This window comes from Vulpes vulpes, chromosome 2 (assembly GCF_048418805.1).
Source record: "Vulpes vulpes isolate BD-2025 chromosome 2, VulVul3, whole genome shotgun sequence".
NCBI lineage: Eukaryota > Metazoa > Chordata > Mammalia > Carnivora > Canidae > Vulpes > Vulpes vulpes.
Window position 1 is genome coordinate 148,596,305 of NC_132781.1, and position 27,955 is coordinate 148,624,259.

Here is a 27,955-nt window from a genome sequence, read left to right on the forward strand (position 1 = left end):
TCCAAAGCGGGGCCTCCCTGATGCTGTCACCCGCGAGCACTGAAGAGTGCCTTTACATAGGAGGACACTGATTGTCCCCTTCTACTAGGGCAGGGTTTCTGAACCTATTGAAGCTATTGACATTTGGAACTGGATAATTCCTTACTGTAAGGGGCTCTCTTGTGCATTGTGTAGGATGTTTAGCAGCATCTTTGGCCTTTACTCATTAGATGCCAATAGCACCCTCCACTCCCACCCTCAGCTGTGGTCACCAAAATTGTTTCCAGACATTGCATAACTGTTTCCAGGGCAAGACAGGAGTGTAAAATTGCCCCACCATAACTTTGAGGATCACTGAACTTATTTATCAATCATCAACTGTTCATTATTAAAATCTGAAAAACTGAAAAGCACTGTGATGGGCTATTAAAATAATAAAATACAACAATATTAATATTTAGTGAGTACTTACTATTTGTGTGCCAAGTAAGTTACAAACTCATGGTCCTATAGTTGATAAGATACATTTTTATGCCTCTACAATTTATTTATTTATTAAGTAGGCTCCACACCCGGAGTGGAGCCCATCTGGAGGCTTGAACTCATGATCCTGAGATGAAGACCTGAACTGAGATCAAGCGTTGGATGTTTAACCAACTGAGTCACCCAGGTAACCCTATGCCTGTACAATTTAAAGAGTGCTTGGGCACTTAGACACTTGTGTTCCTCATTTGAGAACTGCATTTGGGCCACTCATTATAAAAGTAATAGAAGAGGGGCGCCTGGGTGGCTCAGTGGTTGAGCATCTGCCTTTGGCTCAGGTCGTGATCCCCAGGTCCTGGAATCAAGTCCTGCATCCGGCTCTGCGCAGGGAGCCTGCTTTTCCCTCTGCCTATGTCTCTGCCTCTCTCTGCGTGTCTCTCATGAATAAATAAATAAAATCTTAAAAAAAATAAAAGTAACAGAAAATTTAAGATTTATAGAAACAGCTAAAGGAAGAGAGAGGGAGGGAGAGAGAGGGAGAGAGAGAGAGGGAGAGAGAGAGAGAAAGAAAGAAAACAGCTAAAGAGCCAGGGAATCCCTTTTTCCAGCTCTGTGTTGCTGCTTCCTGGCTAGAACCTTTCTGGCCCTCACTTCCCTCTTTGTAAAATGCAGAGGATAAGAATTCAAAGTTCACTAACTCTATGCTGCACACAGTATCCAAAAGAAGAGGAGGGTGGGGATCAGATGAGGTCATGGGTGTGGCAGCATTTTATAAAATGCAGAACAGGAATCAGAACCTCAGATCCTTATAGAGGTGAGGCAGGTGGTGTAAAAATAAGTGGTTTTATATTAGTTTGATTCAGGTGCTTTGCATATTTCTAAAATTGGATTCTTTTCACTTTCGTAAAGCAAAATGCCTTTCCCCCATCTTTCCTCAAACACACTGCCATCTGCAGGTACCTTTCATTTTCTCACTTTTTATTGGAAATAGAGGTGAAAAACATTTCATTTTCCTCTTCATTATGAGAACAACAGTGCAAGCATGATGATAACCACTGACACTCAGTTTCAACTGTTTGGCAAAGGGACTCTAGCAAAAGAAGACCCTGGCAAAGGAAGAGCTTAAGCCCTACGTGAAGGTGGTGTCCACTAATCAGCTCCATGAGGACAGGTAAGCCCAATGAAGCCAAATCTTCAAGATTTTTTTTCCAAGAGAAGACAGAAACCTGTAGTTTTATCCAAAATCTCCCCAGTTTTTTTTTTTAAATCTCCCAGTTTTATAAATTGACTGCTAACTCACTCTGTTCACATTCAAGACAGTAATAAGAGGTATTCTTTTAAAATGTAAGTCAAGGGGGCAGCCCCCGTGGCGCAGCGGTTTAGCGTTGCCTGCAGCCTGGGTTGTGATCCTGGAGACCTGGGAATCGAGTCCCCCGTCGGGAGCCTGCTTCTCCCTCTGCTTGTGTCTCTGCCTCTCTGTCTCTCTCTCCGTCTCTCATGAGTAAATAAGTAAATAAAATAAAATGTAAGTCAGGTCATAGGGTGCCTGGGTGGCTCAGTCCGTTAAGCTTCCGACTCGATTTCGGATCAGGTCATGATCTCAGGGTTGTGAGATAGAGCCCTGTGTCGGCCTCTGCGTTGGGCAGGGAGCCTTAAGCTTCTCTCTCCCACCCCCTCCACCCCTGCCCCACTCCTGTGCCAGCACATGCTCTCTTCTTCTTTCAAAAAAAAAAAAAAAAAAAAAAAAGGCTTAAGAAAAGTAAGTCGGGTCTTGTCACGGCTCTGCAAAAATCTCCACAGTCTTCTTGAAATGGTTTCTGCAAAGGCCACAAGGCACCACAGGATCTCTACCCCTCAGGCCCCCCATCAAGACCTTATGTCTCTATGCTTGCCAAAGGAGCTCTGCCTCAGGCGGTTCCCTCAGCCTGGCCTCTCCTCCCCCATACCACGTGGCTTGCTCCTTCATCTCCTTCAAATATTTCCTTAAGTCACCTTCTCAATAAGACCTTCCCAGACCACCCTGCTTAAAATTGCAAACCTCCCCCAAATACGACATTCCTAATTCCCCTTACCCTGCTTTATTTTCCCCTTAGCACTCAGCACCTTGTTGTGTACTGTATCATTTACTTATTTGTAACATTTATTGTCTGTATTCCCTAACTACATTTATTGTCTGTCCTATTGTATGTAAGCTCCATAAGGACAGAGATTTTTTTTTAATCTATTATATATTTTATGAACCCAGAACCATCCCTAACACATGGTAGATGTTCAATAAATATTTGCCAAGGCATGCCTGGGTGGCACAGTTGGTTAAGCGTCTGACTTTTGGGGGATCCCTGGGTGGCTCGGCGGTTTAGCGCCGCCTTCGGCCCAGGGCGTGATCCTGGAGACCCGGGGTCGAGTCCCACATCGGGCTCCCTGCATGGAGCCTGCTTCTCCCTCTGCCTCTCTCTCTCTGTGTCTCTTATGAATAAATAAATAAAGTCTTTAAAAAAAAAAAAGCGTCTGAATTTTGGTTTTGGCTCAGTTTGTGACCTCAGGGAGGTCCTGGCATGAAGCCTCATGTTAGGCTCTGCACTCAGCATGGAGTCTGCTTGAGATGACCTCTCCTTCTCCCTTCCCCTGCACTTGCCCTCTCTCTCTCTCAAATAAATAAATATATCACAAATAAGTATTTGCCAAAGAATGGATTAATTCAATGTTTAAAAACATCTTGTGGGGGGGCGGTCAGTTGGTTAAGCATCTGCCTATGGCTGAGGTCATGATCTCAGAGTCTTGGGAATGAGACCAGCATCAGGCTCCCTGCTGAGTGGGGAGTCTTTCTCCCTCTCCCTCTGTCCCTCCCTCTGCTTGTTCTCTCTCTCCTCCGCTCTCAAAACAAAACAAAACAAAACAAAACCAACTACACATCTTAGGGGCACCTGGCTCTCTAAGTCAGTAGAGTATGTGACTCTTGATCTCAGGATTGTGGGTTTGAGCCCCACACTGGGAGTAGAAATTACTTTAAAATATTTAAAAACATCTTGAAGGTGAATCAAAACGTACCTGAGTACAAATATAGCCCCAGAATCAGTAGCTGTAAAAAATGCTATTGCCCTTATATAATGAGAAGGGAGGATCCTGGGACACACCCATTCCTTAGGAGGTTCTAAAAAGGTCACCCTTAATCCTTTGGGGTAGGGGTATGAAGGAGTTCAAAGAACCCATTCAGCAAACTGTAGGAGTTTCCTTTTGGAACCCCAAATCAGCAGAACTGGAAAAAGCTCAGACATCCCCCCTCATCCCATCTTTCACCTCAATTCAGGGTGACTTATTTTCCGTCTTCTGAACCCCTACTCCCCCCTCCCAAGGAAGAGGAGATAGGAGTGGAGAACTGAGAGATGTATAGTCCTCATCAACAGAGTCATTTATTGAGCTCCTAATGTGTGCCAGGCACCAAGGAGGAGCACACAGAGGTATCAGATAAGGCCCCAGCCTCAAGGAACTTCTTGATGGAAAGGGAAAAGGGGGCGGGCAGAAGCTGGTGTCAATCACAGGTGTCTCTTCTCTCTGGTGGTCTTAGGAAGTAGAAAGGCCCATAAGGGGACAACTTGAACAGGTGTCCAAGACATATATACACATGCCATACATCTATAGGACACGTGCAGAGCCCATACAACTATAGAACCCCTGTATAAGACACAAGAAGTGTACGTGCCACCCGTGGGTAGAATTCACACACAGAGTCCAGATGTGCATAGGCTACATGGGTATGACACAAGAACTGATTCTCCCCCAGCCAGGTTTGCTAGATGGAGGGAAGGGTCCAGGCCCCTAAGTCTCTCAGGGCTGGGGCTGGTACTGGCCCTCTGTGGCTGTGAAGAAGTCCTCCAGCACACTACGCAGGTAGTCAAAGGTGGGCCGATCCTCTGGGCGCTCCTTCCAACACAGCATCATGAGTTGGTATAGCTCCTCTGGACAGTTGTCAGGTCGCACCATGCGGTAGCCTCGTTCCAGGTTCTGAATCACCTCAGGATTGGTCATCCCTAGAGGTTGATGGGTTCAAAAACAGTATCAAGGGTCCAGGCTTTGGAAACCCACAGCAGGGGTGATGCTCAGAATATTTAACTGGTACCATGTGAACACCAATCCAAAAGGATCTTGGTCTTCATCGGTAGTAAGACCATATACTAGGGCACCTGAGTGGCTTAGTGGTTCAGCTCAGGTCGTGATCCTGGGGTCCTGGGATCGAGTCCCACATTGGTCTCCTCGCAGGGAGCCTGCTTCTCCCTCTGCCTATGTCTCTGCCTCTCTGTGTCTTTCATGAATAAATAAATAAAATGTTAAAAAAAAAAAAGTAAGACCATATACTTCAGGTACCTGCCAAATGTCAGTAATGCCACTGGAGTGTCTGCTATGGCTCAAGCACTCAATAACACCTATATGTTCACTGTGAGACCTTGGGTAAGCCATGTCTCCTCTTTGAGCCTCAGTTTTCTCATCTGGAAAATGGATTAAACAGTATCTCCAACCTTATACAGCTGTTACGAAAATTGAATGAGACAGTACATATATGGCACCAAGTATAGTGCCTGGAGAGGAGATGCTTCATGAAAAATATCTGTGATTATTATGATTTGGTGGGAAAGATGAGGTGGTCAGGGCTCAGGGCAGTATGGGAGCCACAGACAGCACAGTGGTGAAGCTTCTTAGGTTTGGGGACCAGGCACATGAGATACTGCATCAAGAAGCCAGATGGGTCCTAGACCCCAGCAGAGCAGACCCTGCATAAGGTAGATTCACCAGGCACCTTCATGACCCAGATTAAATAATTTCGGGATATCCCTTAAAATCAGGATATTAGAGGACACAGACAAGGGAACTAAATGCTCATGGCTAGAGCCAAGGGTGCAAAGTCACAGTCTGCACCCAGACTAAATATAGCCCATAGACATACTTTGGTTTGACCCCTATAGTGTTATCTATCATCTATCTATCTATTTATTCTAAGTAGGTTCCATACCCAGCATGGAGCCCAATGCAGGGCTTGAACTCAAGACCCAAGATCAAGACCTGAGCTAAGATCAAGAGTTGGACACTTAATCAACTGAGCCACCCAAATGCCCCCCTCTTCAATGTTTTTAAATAATTTGAATCAATCATCAATATTTGGATATAGGCAAATTTTCCTAAAATTCCAAGTTTTGGCTTCTCTTAAAAAAGAAAATATCTATTTTGGGGGTTCCTATCTATATCTTAGTAGCAACCATCTTTTTTTTTTTTTTTTAGTAGCAACCATCTTCTGAACAGAGGCAAGTTCACTCAGGTCCCCATTATTCCCCATTGTCTCTCTGACCCTGAAGCCATGTGTCAGTTGCCAATTATCATCATGCTTTCAATGCTTTCTTTTTTTAAAATTATTATTAATTTTAAGTGGGCTCCATGCCCAATGTGGGGCTTGAACTATGACCAATGTGATCACAAGTTGCATGTAATACTGACTAAACCAGCTAGGTGCTCCATGCTTTTTTTTTTCCTAACAGAGAGATTCTTTATGGGTTTACCTCTATGGGCACAGTGGAGGAGCAGTAATGACCCTTGGCAGGCTGACTAAAGTTCTAGTTCATCCTCGTGCTGCCCTTGGACTCTGTGGTGGGGCCAATCCCAGGCAGAGAAGGCCGTAAGGCTCTCACCTGGTTCTAAAGTACCTTTACCTAGCTTTGCGCAGTGGCAGTATCGTAGCCAATGAGGTTTATCCGAGGTGCGATTATTGCTAAGGTGCCGTTACCTTCCTAGGAGCAAAGTTCTATATATACTGCTCTGGGGATGTGGGAAGCTTCTGCAAATCTGCTCCATGACCTCTCTACTCTGTCTTTGTGTCCTATTTCCTTTCCCTAGAGTGTCCTAGAAGTTCCTTTCAAAAAATTCCATCCATCTGGGCTGAATTCAGGGGCAAAGGACTCTGTCCAGAGACTGGAGGAAGGGATGGGAGAGGGTAGGAATTAGTTTATATGTCTCTCACATTCTTTAGATGGTGAGTTTCAGAGGGAAGGCAAGTCAGTGTTTAGTGAGTACCCACTAGAAGTCAAGATCTTTCACAATCTTGTTTGTTCATATCAGGAAACTGGGGCTCAGAGAGGTAAAGTCACTTGCTCAAAGTGATGATTAATAATAAAACCTAGGGGCACCTGGGTGGCTCCGTCTGTGTAGTGTCTGACTCTTGATTTTGGCACAGGCCATGATCTCAGGGTCACGAGATTGAGCCCCATGCTCAGAGGGGAGTCTGCTTGAGATTCTCCCTCCTTCTCCCTCTCCCCTCCAACCCTGCTCTCTTTCTTTCTCTGAAATAAATAAATCTTTTAAAAATAATAATAATAAAACCTAACACTCTTGAGTGCTTTGTATGGACCAGGTACTGTTCTAATCTCATAATTTACAGATGGGGAAAGAGTGATCTGATCAAGGCCAAACAGAAAGTTAGCATCAGTGGCAGATCTGGTAATAAAGGCAGGCCTTTTGCCTCCCTAACCAGATCCTCTTCTACCATCCTAGGCTGCCCATGTCAAAAGTAAAGAGCTGGGATTATTGAAGGAGGAAGGAATTTGAGACAGAGATGGAAGCCAGGCCTGGGAAACGTAGCACCTGACTGGGCATGCTGGAGTGCTGCATGAATACAGGAAAAGCAGCTAGAAAGATTCAGAATCTGAATCAGGAACAGATGAAGTGAGTGGACAGACATGGATTTGCTGCTCTTCCCCATCACTCTTTCAGTTCCTGCCCTTGGCCCTGACCTGGGTAAGGGATGCGGCCATGGGTGACAATCTCTGTCAGCAGGATCCCAAAAGACCACACGTCCGACTTGATGGTGAATGTCCCGTAGTTAATGGCTTCTGGTGCTGTCCACTTAATGGGAAACTTGGCTCCTGCAGGGAGGCAATGAGGTCACCTGGGTCTGCTTGGCCAGACCCTACAGCCCCCAGACTTCCCTTATATCCCACACCTACCCTCCCTCGCTGTGTACTCGTTGTCCTCGATGAGGCGTGCCAGGCCAAAGTCTGCAATCTTGCAGCTCAGGGTGTCAGACACCAGGATATTGGCAGCCCTCAGGTCACGGTGGATATAATTCCGCTCTTCAATGAATGCCATGCCCTCTGCAATCTGCAGGCCAGGTAAGAGGTCAGCAGTCCTGGGCCAGACATCCTCACCCCAGTGGGCTATGCGCATGTCCAGCCCCTCCCCAATCTGCTTACTTGGGCTGCCATGTCCAAGAGTTTGTTGATAGTCAGCTTGATGCCTGGGGGGGTCTTGAGGAAATCCACCAGGCTCCCTGCAAGTGAAAGCAAAAGTTGCTGACTCAAGCTGCCCTTAGCAGAAAGCTCTCAGACCCTCCTCCCCTAACTGGCTATCTAGAAGCTCTCTGACAAGTGGAAGAAAGAATAATAAGGGGTGAGAATGGAGAAGGGTGCATTTAGGGTGAGGATGCCCAGGATATATAAAGTCTTTTCCTGGGGACTAGGATGGAGCATGCTTGGAGAAGTCTGTAAGCTTCTTGTCACCAATATGGTAGAGCCCAAATTCCTTAGCCAGGTGTCCAAAGCCCTGCATAGGCCATATTGTAGTTTCTTCTCATTCCCCCACTCCTGCCTCTTAACCCACCCTAGACAATTTTGAGATTTTTTTTTCCGCATAGACCACTGGGCTCTCACCCCCAGTTTCTTTGTCCCATCTCTGCCTGCTAAAAATTCTACTTTTCTTTCTTTCATGGCCCAGCTAGATTATTCCTCTATGAAGCTTCTCTAGATGTTACCAGGTCTAATAAATTGCATCATAATCTACATTCCCCATGGCATGCTGGAATTTTTTCCTGTACAAAGACTCTGGTTTTCCTGGGGTTTGTGCCACATAACTAAAATGAACTTTTCCTGAAATCTGGAACCTTGTTTTGTCCATTCATACTAAAAGTGCCCAGCCCAAAGTAAGCAGTGATAAATGTGTGCTGAGTGTATTGAATGGAGTATGGAAAGAGGTGCCTGGGGACCTGGGAGGCCACATCTGGTAGCAGAGGATGACTAGGAGAGAAGACCAGGAATGGGAGTTGCTAGAATGGAGCTAGTGACTGCTAGCCCTTCTCAAGAGGTTAGAACCTTGTGTAGGGATGCCTGGGTGGCTCAGCGGTTTAGTGCCTGCCTGCCTTTGGCTCAGGGTGTGATCCTGGAGTCCCAGGATCAAGTCGCACATCGGGCTCCTTGCATGGAGCCTGCTTCTGTCTCTGCCTCTCTCTCTGTGTCTCTCATGAATAAATAAATAAAATCTTAAAAAAAAAAAAACCCTATGTAAAGGCATTAGCCTAAGTATCCCCACTACCAGTGCTGAATTAGTTGCCAAAGATAAAATGGTCCCCCAGACACAGGCAATATGTGGGCATGTACTGCCATTCCTGCATTGGGGCCATGGCAGATGCTTCTGATCAATCCCAGCACTCATTTCCAATGAGCCTCAGCATCCTCAACACAGAACTCCAAGCAGCTACCAGCTGAAGTTGGCCCACATGGTAAAACCTTTTGCTACTCCCAGAATCCATTAGCCAATTAAGAGCTTTTTTTCCCTTTCTGAAAGAGGGACAGATCATATACCCCCCAAAAAATCAGAACCAGATGACAAAAACAAACTTACTGAGCAGTTAATATATTGAAGACATTATTTTAACTGCTCTATAGACACTATTTCATCCTCACAAAGGCCCTATGAGAAAGTTACTACAGTAGTATTATCACCATTTCACAGATGAAGAAACCATAGCAGAGAGCAGTGAAGTGATTGGCCCAAGGCCACACAATTGTGAAGGCAAGATTCTAACACAGGCAGTCAGATTCTAGAGTCCTTAATGAGTATTCTGAATTCTTTCTAGAACAGGACCGTACTAGATTTCTGATGTTATACTTGGGGAAAACGAGCACCAGTAATGGGACAGACTTGGCCTGTGTCACACAGCAAATCAGTGACAAAGCAAGACCTAGAAATTTCTATCCATCTTCTTAGGGACTCTCAATCTGCCCAAGGGAGGGCAAGGAGCCCACCTAGAACTGAAAAAGAGATTTGAAGCAGATCTGACCTCCCAAGAGTCAGGGTCGAAAGGAATAAAGAAACGTGGCAAGAGATCCACTCATTTGAAATCAAGCATCCCAAGATCAAGGTAGGGCTTTGAAAAAGGCAAACAAGACTGCAGGTCAGGGAAGATGAGAAGTGAAAGCTATTCCAGAGCCTGCCACCCTATGCTGGGCTCCCAGACAGGCTCCGACACCACACCCTCTTCCCATCCCTGGTGTGGTGGTGAGTCTTTAGGGGCCCGGGAAAACTAGAACTCTTGGTGCTAAACCAGGCGAAAATGTAGATCTCCTCCATCTTCTATCAGGGGCAGAGGGGATGAGAACGCCCCCCAGCGGTCGATCACAGTGGCGGCACCCACCGTTCTCCATGTATTCCGTGATGATGTAGATGGGCTCCTGGGTGACCACCGCATAGAGCCGGACCAGCCTCTGGTGCTGCAGCTGCTTCATGAGATTAGCCTCGGCCAGGAAGGCGTCAGGGGACATGCTGCCCTGCTTCAGGCTCTTCACTGCCACCTTTGTGTGCCCGTTGTAGTACCCTGAGGTGGGGAGGGATCGGGGAATCACTCGGAGCCCTAGCACCCAGAGCCAGGTGGCTGCCAGAACCAGGACGTTGTCTTGGGCCTCTCACGACCTCAGCGGATGCGTCCCATCCCCTCTTCCCTGCAGCCCCGGAGGGCCTCACTCACCCATCCACACCTCCCCGAACTGGCCGGCCCCTAGCCGCTCCACCAGCTTCAGCGTCTCCCTGGGAACCTCCCACTCATCCTCCCACCAAGGCTTCTGGGGCTTCTGGGTCTGGCAGGGGCGACTCAACCGCGTGCACAGCCCGTCCGAAGAATCTGCGAGCACAAGCGAGGGGGTTAGGGCCGTCAATACGGTGGACTCGGGTGTCCCCATCAGTCCCCACTGGGCCAAGTCCCCGTCCCCAGGGGAAATGGACTGGTAGGGGGTGTGTGGGGCTGTCACCCGTCACCGACACCGGGGCTATGGGGTACCGCAGCTCACCCACTGCGAGTAACGAAGAAGCATACGGAGGTGGGTGGAGGGTACCCTGAGAGGGGCTTAGGGAAGGCAGGCTGGTAGGGCAGGGGTGAAAGAGCCTCAGGGGCACGTGTGAGGGGCTCCCGCTGGCGCTCACTGGTGTAATGGCGGACCAGCTCGTGCAGGCCAGGAAAAGTGATGCGAGGGGAGATGTAGAAGCCGCCTTTGTCCAGGTTACGGATCTTGTAATGTTTCACCACCTCTCCCTGGTTCTGGTCGAAGTCCCGCACAGACAATGAAAACGATCCTGGACGAAAGAATGGGTGAACGAATGCAAGCGGGGGACGGTAGCCTCCTGCGAGGGGCGGCCCTGGCCCGAGTCCCTTCCCTGGGGCCGCCTGGCCCCCACCTCGGCGCCGCGGCCCCGCCCCGAGGCCCCGCCCCGAGGCCCCGCCCCCGAGGCCCCGAGGCCCCGCCCCCGAGGCCCCGAGGCCCCGCCCCGAGGCCCCGAGGCCCCGCCCCGAGGCCCCGAGGCCCCGCCCCGCCGCTCACCCGCGGTGCTCTCGCTCTCCCGAATCAGGAAGGAGCCGTGAGTGTTCCCGGGCGCCAGGAGCTGCCGTTCCGCGTCCTTGCGGCTCAGGTTCTTGAAGAACCAGCTGCACAAGGCAGAAGCGAAGGCCGTCGTCTGTTTGGCCTGTTCCTCCTCCATCGCCCTCAAGCATCCACCGCCAGTCTAGCACCCCACCTCTGCTCCACCCTTCGCCACGAGGAGTGCCCACTTACGGTTCGGGCTCCAGGCTGTTCGCTTTGGCCACGAAATTGAAAGGGATGAAGCCTTCCTGGCCCGTGGTCAAGGACTGCGCCTTCCACCACTCACCGTTCCTGTGCGACAGCGGCAGTCAGTGGGGTCGGCTTGGCCTTGGATTCGGCTGGAAACCTTCAGAGCCCCCAGTTACGCCATGCCACCCCACCCTCCAGCTCAGCACTCTGGAGCCTCCCATTTTGTCCCAAAGGCGCCCTCTGCAAGCCCGTCAGGGGCCACGGTACCGGGGATCCCGGCTCCCCTCCAGGGACCGCGTTACCGGGGATCCCAACCCCCCCCCAGGGACCGCGGTACCGGGGATCCCGGCTCCCCTCCAGGGACCGCGGTACCGAGAATCCCAGCTCCCCCCCGCCCCAGGGACCGCGGTACCGGGGATCCCGGCTCCCTCTCCCAGGGAGCGCGGTCCTGGGAATCACTGCTCCGTCCCAGGGACCGCGGTCCTGGGGAATCACTGCTCGGTCCCATGCTCCCGTCGGGCAAGGATGGTCGTGCGGAGGGTGCACTCACCGCTCCAGGATACGGAGCTGTTCACCCTTCTCGAAACCCAAGTCTCCATCGTGAGAGGGCTCATAGCTGTGCAGAGCGATAACCAGGTTGTCTGGAAAGACAGGAGATGTCAGGGAGAACTAGCTTGGACTGTGCTGGCAGTACAGAGTTTAGGAGTTCCAGGGCAGCAGAGACCGGGGGCAAGAGAAGGCAAGACAGGATAGAGAGTGGATACGGAGATGGAGGTGGACAGCCAAGGATCTATCCCTGGCCCTTAACTTTCAGGCCCTTCTGGTTGTGAGGTCACCTTGCAGTGGTGAGGCTGGGGGATTGGAGCCTTCATAGATAACCAGTGGATCCCGCACGTCAGAGCCATTCCGCATGGGCAGCTGTGGGGTGAGTTCAAAAGTGGGGTCAGAGAGCAAGAGACCTGAGTCAGATCCTAGCTCCCCTTCCCACTTCTCCAGCTTGCCTGGGTCTTCTCCCTGCATTTGCCAACTACTTTGGAGAGTCCCTTCTATCTGGTACTCCTTTCCTTTCTGTTTTCCATGGTCAGAGGGCCACTGTTTTTTCAGTGATGATCCATTTCTTTCTCCTGGCTGGTATACTCCACCCATCTCCCTCACCAAGTCCCCCATCTTGCCTCTTACCGTGGCCTTGCCATCCAGTGGGACTATGGGGTAATGGCAGTTTTCACATACATCGATGTTTTCCATCCAGTCATCTTCAGGGTTTGAGCTGCAGCTACAGCCCATGGTCCCTGGGCGAATGGAGAGGGGGCTGAAGGGGCTCCCCCAAGATCTACGTCCCCAACATCAGACATCCTAAGACCTGCCCTGGGAATTTCCAGAAGTACCTGAGATTGTCAGGCCTCCCAACCCCCATTCACCAGCCACAGAAAAGCTGAAATGGGTCTGGTGGTGCAGGGCCAGGTCAGGTCAGTGGGAGCTCCCTACTGTTGCTCCCTCTGAACCCCCAGGCCACAAGTAAAGTCACACTTGGGCCCCCACTGAACCCTAGGCCCCGCCCTCCCACCTGGGATGGGCAAACCGCCGCAGATACCTTTGTTAGCCTAGTTGCCCACTTCCTGCCTCTCCCCCCACCCCTCTCCTCCCATCCCCCACGTTGGAGGACTACCTACTAGAGATCACACACACTTCCCCAGGCTCTGGGGGAGCCCTAAATTTGGTACTCCCCTACCAGAGAAGTGTGTGTGCCCTACCTTCTAATTACAACTCCCCTCTCTGGCCAAGGAAGCAGAGTAAGAGGTTCCTGCTCTGTAATGTCAGAAGTCAGGCCTCAGCCTCCCCCAGAACAAGTTTCCTTCAGAGAGTTCTCATTCTCACCAGCTGAAAACCCTTCAGTGATGCTATTGGCCATAACTTTTTTATTTGTTTGCTTAAGCAGTGGAAACTTTCTGTCAGCTGAAAATCAAGCAGAACCTCACAGATAAAGCAGGTAAAAATGAGACTGTTCTGCCTGAAACAGAGTGGAGATGTCATTGTGAAGCCCCTAGGAGTCCTGAGACCCCTCCTGCCCTAGGGCTGCTCCTCCGGACTTCTTGGAAAGCACTAGTCCTCAGATACAATTCAATTTACCATTCAAGACCCCCTTTTTGAGTAGGCTCCACGCTAGGTACAGTTCCAATGGCTCCAACGTGAGCCTTAAACACCACCATGAGATCAAGACTGGAGCCAAGATCAAGACCCCCTTTTTAAGTAGGCTCCACGCTAGGCACAGTTCCAATGGCTCCAACGTGAGCCTTAAACACCACCATGAGATCAAGACTGGAGCCAAGATCAAGACCCCCTTTTTAAGTAGGCTCCACGCTAGGCACAGTTCCAATGGCTCCAACGTGAGCCTTAAACACCACCATGAGATCAAGACTGGAGCCAAGATCAAGAGTTGGATGCCTAACCGAGGGGAGCCACCCAGGTGCCCCATGACCCCTAAAAATTACTGGGGCGCCTCGGTGACTCAGTTAAGTTTCTGCCTTCGGCTTAGGTCTTGATCTTAGGGACCTGGGATGGAGCACCCACCCACCTCCCCCCATGCCCGCTTGGGCTCCCTACTTAGTGGGGAGTCTCTTCTCCCTCTGCCCTCTCCCAATCATGCTCTCTTTCCTGTGTGCACATGCTCATAAACAAGTAAATAAAATCTTTAAAAATAAAATAATAAAAAATAAGGATCTATTTATTCATTCTGGAGAGAGAGCTCGCACCCAGGTGGCAGAGAAGGAGAGGCAAGAATCCCAAGTAGACCCCCTACCAAGCTCAGAGCCCTCCAGGGCTCAACCCCACAACCCTGAGATCACCACTGGTGCTGAAACCGAGAGTCGGCCCCTCAATCGACAGAGCCACGCAGGCATTCCCCACAAACCTTTATTTATTTTTTATAGATTTTATTTATTCATGAGAGACAGAGAGAGAGGCAGAGACACAGGCAGAGGGAGAAGCAGGGTCCATGCAGGGATTCCAGGATCACGCCCTGGGCCAAAGGCAGACACTCAACCGCTGAGCCACTGAGGCGTCCCAACACATGAGGCTTTAATATCAAGACCAAATCTACCTCCACACTCAATTCTGCTACACACACATGCATACACTCACACTCACAGAGCCTTTATTCTGAGCTACCCTTGCCTTTCCCAAACACCCCATACTATTTTCTTACTCCATGCCTTTGCACACGTGGTTCCCTTGCCTTAATGTTTTCTTGTCCGCCTACTGAACTAACTCAACCTTTAAGGCTCAGCTCAAATATTACCTGTTCTGTGAAGCCCTCCAAATACCCTTCTCCTACAACACAGGCACAGTCGTCCCCTTAGCACTGAGTGCTGTGACTAGACTGATATAGGTCAGTCCCACTGATTTTCCCATCCCTTTAATGAGATGGGAGGGGGTTCATCCAGAACAGAAGTGTTTCTTTCTTTTTTTTTTTTAAGATTTTATTTATTCATGAGAGAGGCAGAGACATAGGCAGAGGGAGAAGCAGGCTCCATGCAAGGAGCCCCATGTGAGACTCGATCCCAAGACTCCAGGATCATGCACTGAGCCGAAGGCAGATGCTCAACTGCTAAGCCACCCAGGTGTCCCCTAACTTCTGATTTTAGATGAGCAAATGGAGGCCCAAAGAGGGCCGCTTTAAGGAGGCCTGGGTGGTGCAATCAGTTGAGCAACTGACATTTGGTTTTGGTTCGGGGCCAATCTTGCTGTTATGAGATTGAGCCTTGTGCCGGGCTCCCCACTCAGCACAGTGTGCTTGAGTTTTTTCTTTCTCTCCTTCTCTTCCTCCCCCAATCTCTCAAATGAATTAATAAATAAATATTGGGGTTTTTTGAAGATTTTATTTATTTATTTGATGCAGGGAGAGGCAGAGTGAGAGGGAGAAGCAGGTTCCCTGCTGAGCAGGGAACCCCATGTGGGGCTTGGTCGCAGGACCCTGGGATCCTGACCTGAGCTGAATTAAATAATTTTTTTAAAAAATTAAATATATCTTAAAATAAATAAACTCATATGGGATGCCTGAATTGCTTAGTCAATTGAATATCTGATTCTTGGTTTCAGCTCACATCATGGTCTCAGGGTCCTGAGATCAAGGCTCCTCCACGCCTGCCCTAGGGCTCTGCGCTCAGTAGGGAACCAGCTTAGAATTCTCTCTCTCTCTCCTTCTGTCCCTCCCTTGGCTCAGGCATGCTTTCTTTGTAAAATAAATACATCTTTTAAAAAGTTAAACTCACACACCCTATTTGGGACAGAACAAAGTCAGAGAAGCTAATCCATGCTGGGATCAAGTGAAAGTGGGGAGTAGTGGAGATATTTTGGTTTGCAGGACTGAAGGACACATGTCAATTTTATCTTAAGAAAGAAAAAAGACTCAAGGACAGGCCTCAGAGTCAGAGAGACCTAAGTTCTAACCCCTATTCTGACACTTACTATATGGCTTTCCTGAAATTGTTCTTCCTTTTCCTTTCCTGTCTAATGGGGATGATCATCCCTTTCTCATAAGTTTACACAAATGTTAGCTTAGTTAAATTTTTTAAAAGATTTTATTTATTTATTCATGAGAGATACACAGAGAGAGGCAGAGACACAGGCAGAGGGAGAAGCAGTCTCCATGCAGGGAGCCCGATGTGGGGCTCGATCCTGGGACTCTGGGATCACACCCTGAGCCAGAGGCAGAGACGCTCAACTGCTGAGCCACCCAGGCATCCCATTAGCTTAGTTTAGAGCTTAGAAAGACTTCCACCACTGCTCATTCCGTCCTCCCAGCACCTACTTTGGAGGGTGGAAGAATGGGATTGGTAAATAATCCTTCTTGCTAGAAACTCATGTTTCTTAATTTTCAAAAAGATTTTATTTATTTATTCATGAGAGACACACAGAGAGAGGCAGAAACATAGGCAGAGGGAGAAACAGGTTCTGTGCAGGGAGCCTGATGTCAGACTTGATTCTAGGACCTGGGGATCACACCCTGAGGCAAAGGCAGACACTCAACCACTGGACCAGCCAGGCACCCTTGAAACTCATGTTTCTTAAACTGAAATACTCAGAACCCTTCATGAGTACCAGGAGTCATGGGTGTACATCTTCCCAGAACATGAATGTTATCTGACCTTATTCATATAGTTAAGCATAGATATATTATGGAGGAAAATGCAAAATATACACGGATGGAATTTTATTTTTTTATTATTTTTTAAGATTTTATTTATTTATTCACGAGAGACAGAGAGAGAGAGAGAGGCAGAGACACAGGCAGAGGGAGAAGCAGGCTCCATGTAGGGAGCCCAACGTGGGCCTCCATCCAGGATCTCCAGGATCAGGCCCTGGGCAGAAGGCGGCGCCAAACCGCTGAGCCACCCAGGGTGCCCACAGATGGAATTTTAGGTCAAATCAAGAGAAAGGGTACAATTCACTCTCCTCCCTACTGTTAAGAATCCTGGAGTGTGGGGGAAAGACATTTGAGAAATCCTGCTCAACCAGCCATTTATGGCTGCAAGTGGCTTTTTTTTTTTAAGATTTTAATCTATTTATTTATTTACTTATTTGAGACAGGGAGAGAGAGAGTGAGCAAGGGAGGAGCAGAAGGAGAGGGACAAGCCAACTCTTTGCTCAGGGTGGAGCATGGCTCGGGGCTCAATCCCAGGACCCTGAGATCATAACCTGAGCTGAAATCAAGAATAGGACGCTTAAAAAAAAAAAAAGAAAAAAAAAAGAATAAGATGCTTAACTGACTGAGCCACCCAGGCACCCCTGCAAATGGCTTAAAAAAAAAAAAAAGATTTATTTATGATAAACATAGAGAGGCAGAGACACAGGAAGAGGGAGAAGAAGGCTCCATGCCAGGAGCCTGACATGGGACTCCATCCCAGGACTCCAGGATCACGCCCTGGGCCAAAGGCAGGCGCTAAACTGCTGAGCCACCCAGGGATCCCCTGCAAATGGCTTTTTGACAGCTAATTTTATTATGGCTAAGGACTAATGAGCAGCAAAAGCCTCCAGAGAAGCACTGATAACAATCTGGAAGCAGCCTAAGATGAACTATGTAGTGAGGCCTTGAGCATCCTGTTTGTGACACTCAAGTGGGCCTTGGAAGATCACAGACTGGTGGTACTGCAGAGAGAATGCCAACATTAGATGGAATTGGACTTAGATCTGTAAGGTCCCTTCCAGGCTAACATTCTCAAAGGTTGCAGCAAAGAGTAAGAGAGAGATGAGAAAAGTTTAGAGTTGAGGTAACGGAATGAATATGAATACAGCAGTGAGGAGAGGCCAGGGGAAGGGCCAGAAGGAAGCTAGGCTGCAGATCACAGGGCTGGAAGCTGGTACTGGGTCATGCAGGGGCAGGGGGCTGGGGGACCGCACAGGGAAGAACCCCAAGGCATAGAGCCAGGAACCAGGACAGCATGAAGACAAGACCTATGTCTTGGACCTATGTCTGGGCCTACCAGAGAAGACCTGATGTCCCTAAAGACTAGAGCCAGAAATGAGGAAAATGTCAAGCTGTGCCTTGATTAAGCCAAAAGGAACTCTAACTCTTCTAGGAATCTGACCCCTAGTGTTTCCTCTGTGGCTTGCTGTGTGTTCCTGGAGCTGTCCAACTGCAGGGAGTGGATGTATCCTGCCCTCTACAAAAGCATGAGTTGTAGAATGTAGGGCCTGGAAGTAGTCATGAGACCCTAGGCTCCGCCAATACCAGAGATGATTTTGCTCAATAGCTCCCAGCTACTGGACGCTCCATGCTCCTGGGAGGCACCAGGTTATTTCAGTATTGCAAAACCTGAAGAAAAATTATACTATAATTTGTGAAGGTTTGACAAATTATATTATTGTTTCTTCAGTGCATACTTGATGAAGTCTCTGATTAAAATTTGAATTAGGAAACATGAAAATAGGGATCCCTGGGTGGTGCAGCGATTTAGCCCCTGCCTTTGGCCCAGGGCACGATCCTGGAGACCCGGGATCGAATCCCACATTGGGCTCCTGGTGCATGGAGCCTGCTTCTCCCTCTGCCTATGTCTCTGCCTCTCTCTCTCTCTCTGTGTGTGTGTGACTATCATAAATAAATAAAAATTAAAAAAAAAAGGAAACATGAAAATGAGGGGCCCTTGAGTGCTCAGTCAGTTAAGGATCTGCCTTAAGCTTGGGTCATGATTCCAGGGTCCTGGGATTGAACCCTGCATCAGGCTCCCTGCTCAGTGGGGAGCCTGCTTCTCCCTCACCCTCTCCCTGGCTCCCCCTGCTTGTGCTTGCTCTCTCCCTTTCTCTTTGTCAAATAAATAAAATATTTAAAAAGAAAGAGAGAAAAACATGAAAATGAGTACCTAAGTGAAATAGTTTAGTAGGCAAAAACTTCAAAATCATGGGACTCATGACCAAGAGGGGTAGGGAGTACAAAAGAGAAAGGGCCATGGAGTCTGAGAGGGAAGAGTTTAGAAACACAAGAGTACTTTACCAGCCTTGTTTTAAAGATCAGAGAGTTTACATGATTTTCCCAGCCGCACAGGAGGGCTCTAGGCAGCAGCACAACACAAATCAGGTCCCTGCCTCCTTTTTGGGGGTTTTCTCCTCTACTCTTCACTCCCTGGGAAGTCTAAAAGGGGAGGGTGGAGGATCCTGAGAAGTCTTGGAGGAAACAGGGCAGGGAGGCAGGGTAGGGAGCCACTCTTCATCAAAAATTTGATCATTGTGCTGTTGACAAAGGCCTTTTTCTCCAAGAAAATTCTCCTTCCACCTGGAATGCATGTTTATAAGTGTACATTTACCTGACTGGTGAAAGCAGCTCTGTGTATATGAAGGCACATGATTCAGTGAGCATCCTGCTTTTGTGTGCATACCTGTGGATTTGTCCCAGGCTGTGGGTGTAGATGGATGTGTAACAGAATGAGACTATGTATGGTTTGTGCCTGTCCCTATATAATTGTGAGGTCATGTACTGATACATCTATCTATACAAAATATGAAAAAAAAAACAAAAACAAAATGTGGGTCCCCTCCTTCTGGTCTTAGTTTGACAGAGATTACGGGGGAGCCAAAACAATCTAACCAGGTTAATAAATGAGGTCAGTAAAAAGAAAATAAAAAATAAAGCTTAATATAAATGTCTCATTGTCAGGGCTGTCTGAGTGGCTCAATCGGCTTAGGTCATGATCTCGGGGTCCTGGGATCAAGCCCTGTGGGTAGGCTCCCTGCTCAGTGGGGAGAATGCTTCTCCCTTTCCCTATGCCCATCCTCCCTACTCATTCTCTCTCACTCTCTCTCAAATAGATAAAATATTTTAAAAATTAGTTAATGCTCATTGTTTGAAAGGAAGAAAAGGCAGATCCAGAGAATCTACAGGGTTCTCAGAACCAGCAACGAGGGCAGATTCTGGGGTGACTGAAACAGGACGTTCTCTTCTCCTAACTCAGAATTCAAGGTCAATAGCAGGAATTTTATAGATCTAGACCTCCTCTGACCAGGGTCTATACTGTTCTTGGTCAAATTCAAAGCTGCCCATGGTCCACAGAGTACTCTGTGTCAATTATAAAGAACCACTCCTCCCTGGGATTTCAAACTTGGAGAGTGGAGGAGACCTCACTCCCCACCCCTTCATGCCCTTCAGCATAGCACCAAACACAAGAGTGGCCCTGTTCACTGTGTAGAACTGACCATAAATCCCAGGCTATGTGCAGCTCCTGGACTGGATTGTCTGAACCCAGACCTGTTTAGGACTCATATCACCATGAGTTCTGATTTTTGCCAATCCATTTACTTTTATCAACCCCATAGATGTTATCTCACCTGGCTGGGCCTAGAATGTGTTCTGTCCCCTTAAAAAGGGGGGTGGCACAACATTTTTCCTTCCCTACACTATAAACCTATTCACGTATTGAACATTCTGTCCATAATGTGTGCAGGTTTCTTGCCGGGGTTTCTTAGTCAAGTGGCTATATTATGGCAGACCATTGTGGTTCTCTGGGCCACTTTGTGGCAAAATCTGTCAGGAATCATTTAAAACGCTTTCTTGGCCTTTTTCTTTGGCCGAGATTTGGTTATTAGCAAAGTTGTATATGTTCAATGAAAAGCCTTGGCTATAGAGGGCCACCCAGTTCCTTCACCACAGTACTCAAGAATCAAGATTGGTGGGCATGGTAAATAATTTCTAATGGTTTAAAGAGGGTGCCTGGGTGGCTCAATGATTGAGCATCCACCTTTGGCTCTGGTCCTGATCCCTGGATCCTAGGATCAAGTCCCAAATCTGGCTCCCCACAGAGCCTGCTTCTCCCTCTGCCTATGGCTCTGCCTCTCTGTGTGTGTCTCTCATGAATAAATAAATAAAATCTTTAAAAATAAAATAAAATAAAATAGGGACACTTGGGTGGCTCAGCAGTTGAGCGTCTGCCTTTGGCTCAGGGTGTGATCCTGGTACCGGGATTGAGTCCCAAATCGGGCTCCCTACGGGGAGCCTGCTTCTCCCTCTGCCTATATGTCTCTTCCTCTCTCTGTGTGTATCTCATGAATAAATAAATAAAATCTTTAAAAATAAAATAAAATAAAATAAAATAAAATAAAATAAAATAAAACAAAGGAAGGATGTGTCCTGAGTTCCCTCCTTTTTCATGTGTTCCTTTGTGATATAATACCCTTTGTTTCTTATCCATAAAGAACAAAAAGATAAGTTTCTCTTAAATGCAAGCAAGAGCTGGAAGTGGCTTGACCATAAGACGGATTCTATTAATTATTGCCATAAATATGGGCTACAGAGCAATGATTCTATATACCAAAGCTGGTATTTGGGTGCCTGGGTGGCTCAGTGGTTGAGCGTCTGCCTTTGGTTCAGGTCATGATCCCGAGATCCTGGGATCAAGTCCCACGTCAGGCTCCCCGTGGGGAGCATGCTTCTCCTCTGCCTGTGTCTCTGCCTCGCTCTGCCTCTCTCTGTCTCTCTTGAATAAATAAATAAAATTAAAAAAAATAAAGTTGCTATTTTTGGTAGAGGCCCTCCAACTAGTAACTTGTACGTACCTAGAAATCCCTTTCAGCGAGTCCACTCCCTGTGTACCTCTGTGCACATTTTGTGACATAAGGGTTTTATCAGGATGGACGGAGCTTACTTTTTTTTTTTAAGATTTTATTTATTTATTCATGAGAGAGAGAGAGAGAGAGAGAGAGGCAGACACAGGCAGAGGGAGAAGCAGGCTCCACGCAGGGAGCCTGACATGGGACTCCATTCTGGATCTCCAGGATCAGGTCCTGGGCCGAAGGCGGCGCTAACCGCTGAGCCACCTGGGCTGCCTGGAGCCTTGCTTACAGCTTGACAAACCATGCTGTTTTATTAGTCTTTGGGAGTCTGCAGGTCATAGAGTCTCAGCTTACCGTATCCATGTCATAGTGATGCACAGTCAATCCCAAAGCCTCCTAGTCACTCACTGGTAGAGGGCCTCTGGGCAGGTTACTAAACCTTTTGGAGCCTCTCTCTATTTCTTCATCAGCAAAATGGGAATTAAAGTGGGACCTGTGTGTAGGGCTGTTGTAAGCATTACATGTGAGATACAGATGATCCCATAAAGTGCTTATCATGTGCTCGGCACATAGTAAAACTAAACAAATGTGAATACGGTTGGCACTTGAATAACACAAGTTTTCACTGTGTGGCTCCTCTTATACTGGATATTTTACGGTAGAGTACTATGAATACATTTTTTCTTCCTCGTGATTTTCTTTGTCTTTCCTTTTTTCTTTTCTTTTTTTTTAAGATTTTGTTTTTATGTAATTTCTACACCCAACATGGGGCTTGAACCTATAACCCCAAGATCAAGAGCACGTGCTCTACTGACTGAGCCAGCCAAATACTCCATCTTCGTCATGATTTTCTTTTCTTTTCTTTTCTTTCTTTGTTTAATAATTTTAAAAAAGATTTTATTTGTTTATTCATGAGAGACATAGAGAGAAAGGCAGAGACATAGGCAGAGGGAGAAGCAGGCTCCTTGCAGGGAGCCCATTGCGGACTTGATCCCTGCATCCGGGATCATGCTCTGATCCAACGGCAGATGCTCAACTGCTGAGTCACCCAGGCATCCCATTTTTTTTTTTTTTTTAAGATTCTATTTATTTATTTGAGAGAGAGAGAGGGAGAGACAGACAGAGATAGTGAGAGAGAGCACAAGCAGGGAGGAGAGGGAGAAGCAGGCTCCCTGCTGAACAGGGAGCCTGACATGGGGCTCAATTCCAGGACCCCAGGATCACTGCCTGAGCCAAAGGCAGACATCTTACCGACTGAGCCACCCGGGTGCCCTTTCCTCATGATTTTTTTTTTAAGATTTTATTTATTTATTCACGAGAGACATAGAGAGAGGGACAGAGACATAGGCAGAGGGATAAGCAGGCTCCCTGTGGGGACTCCAATGTGGGACTCAATCCCAGGACCTGGGGATCACACCCTGAGCGGAAGGCATGTGCTCAATCACTGAGCCACCCAGGTGCCTCCCCCATGATTTTCTTAACATTTTCTTTTCTCTAGCTTACTCTACTGTAAGGATATAGTATATAAGACATATACAAAATATTTGTTAAACAACTATTTACATTATCAATAAGGCTCTGGTAATAGTACGCTATTAGTAAAATTTTGGGGGGAACCAAAGTTATACGTGGATTTTTGACCCCATTGATAGTCAACACCTCTAAACCCTCACGTTGATCAAGGATCAACTGTAGTTAAAGCTTCTGGGCAGTCAAAGGTTATATGTGGATTTTCAACTACATGCGGTCAGAACACAAACCCCACTATTGTTTAAAGGTCAACTAATTGTTACTGAGGCTAGCATGAGCATGTCATTACACCAGCCTCGAACATTTTCCAGTCTAAATCCTAACATTAGCTATTTTCAATCATTTTCATTTTCATTTCATTTTCTTTTTAAAAAATATTTTATTTTTATTTATTCATGAGAGACAGAGAGAGAGAGGCAGAGGCATAGACAAAAGAAGAAGTAGGCTCCTCACGTGGGGAGCCTGATGTGGGACTTGATCCCAGGACCCCGGGTTCATGATCTGAGCCAAAGGCAGACGATCAATCACTGAGCCACTCAGGTGCCCTCATTTCATTTTCCTTTGTGATTTTGGGCACTTCCACAAACACCTTTTCACCTTTAATATGTTTACCTAAAATGGAAACTTCACTACTATAAATGGAAAACCAGTATTACCAGCCATAGATAGAAATCAATATACATTATAAAAAACACATAATATCATATGTTAATTCACATTCATTACCCCCTAAAATGACTCTACATCAGAAGTACACAGGATATTTTGGGAAATGCTGCAGTGTGAGACAGAACTTTGGGCTTAGACCTCTGTTAGTGGGTTGGAAATGGCACAATTTTCTTAACTGGCCAGTCTACTGACAAAAATTTAATGGGTACCTCTATGTACCAGGCTCTGATCTAGTGCTGGGGACACAGAGGTGAGCAGATAGAGAGGTTCCTGTCCATTTAGCTCTGTTCTCTCTGACAGAGGTGAGTGAGTGCCCCTCTAGCAGGTCACTCCATTTTCATAGGAGGCCATAGGCCTGTCTTCAGCTCAGGGATTGGTAATGTCTATGGCTCAGGACACTGGCAACACAAAACAGCAATACTTGTCAGGAAGTAGCATTGCAAAATCACCACCACTACCCATTTACCAAGTTGACATTTAGCTAAAATCACTGAAAATGAGGTTGATCTCCATATATTGACCTGGAAAGATATCCCAGACATAACATGGCAAGCTAAAAACCAAAAAAACAAAAAATATGGCAAGCAAGTTACAAAACAGAATGTAGAATAGAAGCCTATTTGCATTTAAATATGTATATATATATATATATATAGGATTCTTTTTTTTTTTTCTTATAAGGGATTCTTTTAAGCCAGGTTCTGTGTTAAGCTTTTATTTGCATGTTTTCATGTAATTCTCATTATAATCCTATGACGTGACGTCAAGGCTATTATTATACCCATTTTACACATGCAAAAACTGAGGCACAAACAGCGTAAAGCTATTTGTCTGAGGCCTCATAACAAACAAATAAGTGGTGGAGTAGTGAGCTGAACCTTGGTCTACTTGCCTCCAGAGACTAAGCTTTGAACCACTACCCTTTTCAACAGCTGTTCATAGGAAAATCTGGAAGAATGCACACCAAATCGTTCTCAGTGAACACATCCCAGAAGTGAAATCAGAGGGGGCTGCTTTTTTTGTATTTCTTTTTATGCCTCTGTACTGTTTGAGTTTTTAACGACAGCCATGTGCTAATTTTGTAATTGAAAAACAAAAAACAACAAACCACCGCCAACGCAGAAACTCTGCCAAGAGACACAATCACTTGAGGAGGATTCACTGCATAACCTACCCTTCCATTCTTCTTCTTGTCTCAAAGGTAGGCGTGGAATGGGTCATCCAGGAAAAAAAGGGTTCTGTGTCCAAAGTAGCTTGGGAAACGCTAAGTTAGACAGAATGGATCAGGCCCCTTCTCTGGGGGAACTCTCAGAGTGCTAACATGCTGACTTGGACTGAGAAGTTAATATGGGCCAGTCTGTGGCTGAGGCCATGTTGATTTGGCCCCAGAATGATTCCCTTTCCAGGTGCCTCATGGAACTGGTATTCTTCAGAACAAGCATTGGAAGGGCACCTGGGTGGCTCAGGCGGTTGGGCATCTGCCTTTGGCTCAGGTCATGATCTCTAGTCCTGGGATCAAGCCCCGGATCCAGGCTTACTGCTCAGCGGGGAGTCTACTTCTCTCTTTCTTCCTCTCTCTCTGCCCCTCCTCACTGCTCGTTCTCTCTCAAATAAATTAATAAAATCTTTAAAAAAAAGAAAAAAAGAACAAGCGTTGGAAATGCAGCGCCAGCTACATTAAAGCCAACACCAAAGTTTGTTATTGGAGGCCACCTCTCTGGATGGTATGTTGGTCCTCCCGGCCCCCATCCCACCCCCACCCCCACCCCCAGCTCCCCTCAGCATTGCTTTCACTGAACTGAGTTTGGCCTTGAAGTCACCGACCTGTGGGGGTGTGTATAGATTTGTAAGATCCAGTGTATGTTGTGTGTATAGAACCTGCTTCTGCCTCTGCCTATTCGTGCACACATATATTTTCTGGTGATATGTCTCGTGTTTGGGATAGGGTGAGTGTGAAGTTGTGTGTGGGGAACTCTCATCTAGCACTGAGCAGACTCTGTGGCTCAGCTTAGAGTTCTCACTCCTACTAAACACAGGAAACAAGCTCATTTGCAAAGCCACACCACAAGTGTGAGGGAATGGTGGTGCACTGGTCAGCCAAGGTGCTGAATAGGTATAATTCTGGGTGTGAACAGTGTTCCCTTTGGTGCACTATTTACAGGGGAGGGACTACCTAACCTCTGTTAAGTATCTACAATGTGTCAGGTACAACCCAGGGCATATCACAGGTCCCCACAGGCATTCTGTAAGGGAGAGATTTAGTATTGCCTCTTCACAGATTAGTGATCCGGAGTTGGGAGTCTAGAGGATGAAGTCAATATTGTTCAGGGAAATGCCAGGACCAAAACTGTATCTGGGTTGGCCTAACCCTGAAACCCATGTTCTTTGCACTACACCATGTCCATTAACTGTCTGGTGTTTGGTCTTGCTCTATTCTCTTGCTTCTCAAGAAACAGAAACCAAGGACAGTGCCCTTGCCTATGTCATAACCGCTTTCCAAAATGGGCCTTTGTCCTTCTCAGAACTGTGTTGACTCTTCCAGGAAGCCTTCCAGATCACCTGAGGGAAGGCTGTTCTCTGAGAACCTCACCTTATTCTCTTGCCCATCACTTGGTCCTTAACCCTTTGAGGAGAACCTCTGTCCCTGAGCCATGAAGGCAAGGGACCCTGTGTGATCTATCAGCACATGCTGGATGAGAGGGGTGCAAGTCCAGGGTGCAGATGAGCCCCTCTGAAGCACAGGGAGAGTCCCCACAAAAGGCTACCAGCCTTGGGCTTGGGGACAAGAGAAAGGCTGGGATACGCTGCTGACTAGGTGGAAACTATGTGTCAAAAAAATTCCAATGGTGGAGCGTAGGGTGAGGGAAACCTGGAAAGTCTGGCTCACATGGGGATGCCCCCCATAAACTGAAGGTTCATAAGAAAATGAGGGGGTGGGCAGGTAGCTGACTATGCCTTCCTGGGCCTCCACTTCCCAGGGGTTTGAAGCAGCAATCAGCAGGACCAACTGGTCCTACACATGCAGTAGGGGGTAGGGGTGAAACCAGAGGAAGGGGGTGGGCATTCCATGACACTCAGCAGGGGCAGGAATGGCAACTTTCCAGATGGAAATGCAGACGTTCTCTGCCCAGGGCCAACTGCACCCCTGTCTTGGATAAAAATAGCCCTTCCTCTGCTCTTCCCTTCCCATTCTCTGTCCTTCGACTCCCTGACCTCCAGTCAGACACTTCCGCCCTGGAGGCCCATCCCAGATGATAAACATACCCTCACGTATCCAGCAGCTTCCAAAGAATACACCTCTGCCTCTCCAGCGCTGCTGGTCACTGAGGCTAAAATCACTTCTCACGTGTCCATCCGGATGTTCCGAGGGATTCCTCTCTCTCTCTCTCTCTCTCTCTCAATCTCACTCTGTCTCTCTCAGAAGATTCCTGTCCCTGGGGTCTGCCCCAGCAATCAACAGGATTCCTGGGTCCCCTGACTCAAGCCTATCACCCTGCCCCATGGGTGGGGGGTAGTACTACCCTAGGCCACCACTCTCTCCCAGAGACTGGCCCTGCCACTGCCTTGCTGAGTACTGTGGGGAGGGAGGTCTTGCCTTCTCTGGGCCTCAAGATGTTCACCCATCATCGGATCAGGGGCTGAACTTAGGGATTTCTTTCTTTTTTTCTTTCTTTCTTTCTTCAATATTTTATTTATTTATTTAGTTATTTATTTGAGAGAGAGAGTGAGTGAGCATGAGTGGGGTTAGGGGCAGAGGGAGAGGGGGAAGCAGACTCCTTGCTGACAAAGGAGCCCAATGTGGGGTTCGATCCCAGGACCCTGAGATGATGACCTGAGCTGAAGGCAGAGGCTTAACGAACTGAGCCACCCAGGTGCCCTTGAACTCAGGGATTTCTGATGCCTTTTTAAAATACCTGACAGTCCATGTGCCAGATCTCTAAGAAAATGCTCCCAGTGACGTAGGGACCAGTGACTGACGATGTGGCAGGGGCAAGAGGTGATCCAGCTGAACTGTATGAGGCCCACCTGACCTCTAGCAAGATTTTTCTATTCCCCAGCCTGTAGGGCTGCTGGATGCCCAGGGAGCCCAGCCCCATGCCCATGCCCAGGTGTAGCCCCCACTGTCAGGCTCCCGGCACAGCCCTGAGACCCCTGTTCCCAGTGTTCCTTACCTGCCCGGCCCGGGAGCCCTCTGGTCCCATTCACATGATCCTCCTGGCTTGGCCTGGCTGCTTACACACACTTTCGGCTCCCCTTGCTAAGGTGGCCACCGCCTGTCTTAGCGCGCCCACGTCCCACCCTGACTTCCTGCCTCCTCCTGAGGGCTCCGCAGCCAACCGGGCCCCAGCAGCCCAACCACAAGCCTCCGGCACCCCAAGCTTCCTGCTGTTAGAGCCCCCCACTCC

General features: G+C 47.8%; 1 protein-coding gene and 1 pseudogene across 2 annotated transcripts; one reads left to right on the forward strand and one right to left on the reverse strand.

Moving 5' to 3' along the window:
- Window positions 1-3,852: 3,852 nt before the first annotated feature.
- LCK (LCK proto-oncogene, Src family tyrosine kinase) lies at window positions 3,853-27,869 on the reverse strand. 2 transcript variants are annotated; one of them, XM_026014471.2, is made up of 13 exons: window positions 27,722-27,869; window positions 12,495-12,604; window positions 12,152-12,233; window positions 11,866-11,956; window positions 11,319-11,417; window positions 11,088-11,191; window positions 10,693-10,842; window positions 10,241-10,393; window positions 9,911-10,090; window positions 7,695-7,771; window positions 7,449-7,602; window positions 7,236-7,367; window positions 3,853-4,490 (listed from the first exon to the last, which is right to left on the reverse strand). In XM_026014471.2, exons 2-13 carry the CDS (start codon window positions 12,597-12,599, stop codon window positions 4,288-4,290), a joined length of 1,530 nt encoding a protein of 509 aa, XP_025870256.1. In that variant the 5' UTR covers window positions 12,600-12,604; window positions 27,722-27,869; the 3' UTR covers window positions 3,853-4,287. The 2 variants fall into 2 exon arrangements, with proteins under 2 accessions (XP_025870256.1, XP_072606465.1); XM_072750364.1 differs by lacking the exon at window positions 10,241-10,393 and having other exon boundaries at window positions 4,151-4,490; window positions 27,722-27,854.
- LOC112931848 (U4 spliceosomal RNA) lies at window positions 6,161-6,221 on the forward strand (annotated as a pseudogene).
- Window positions 27,870-27,955: the final 86 nt, after the last annotated feature.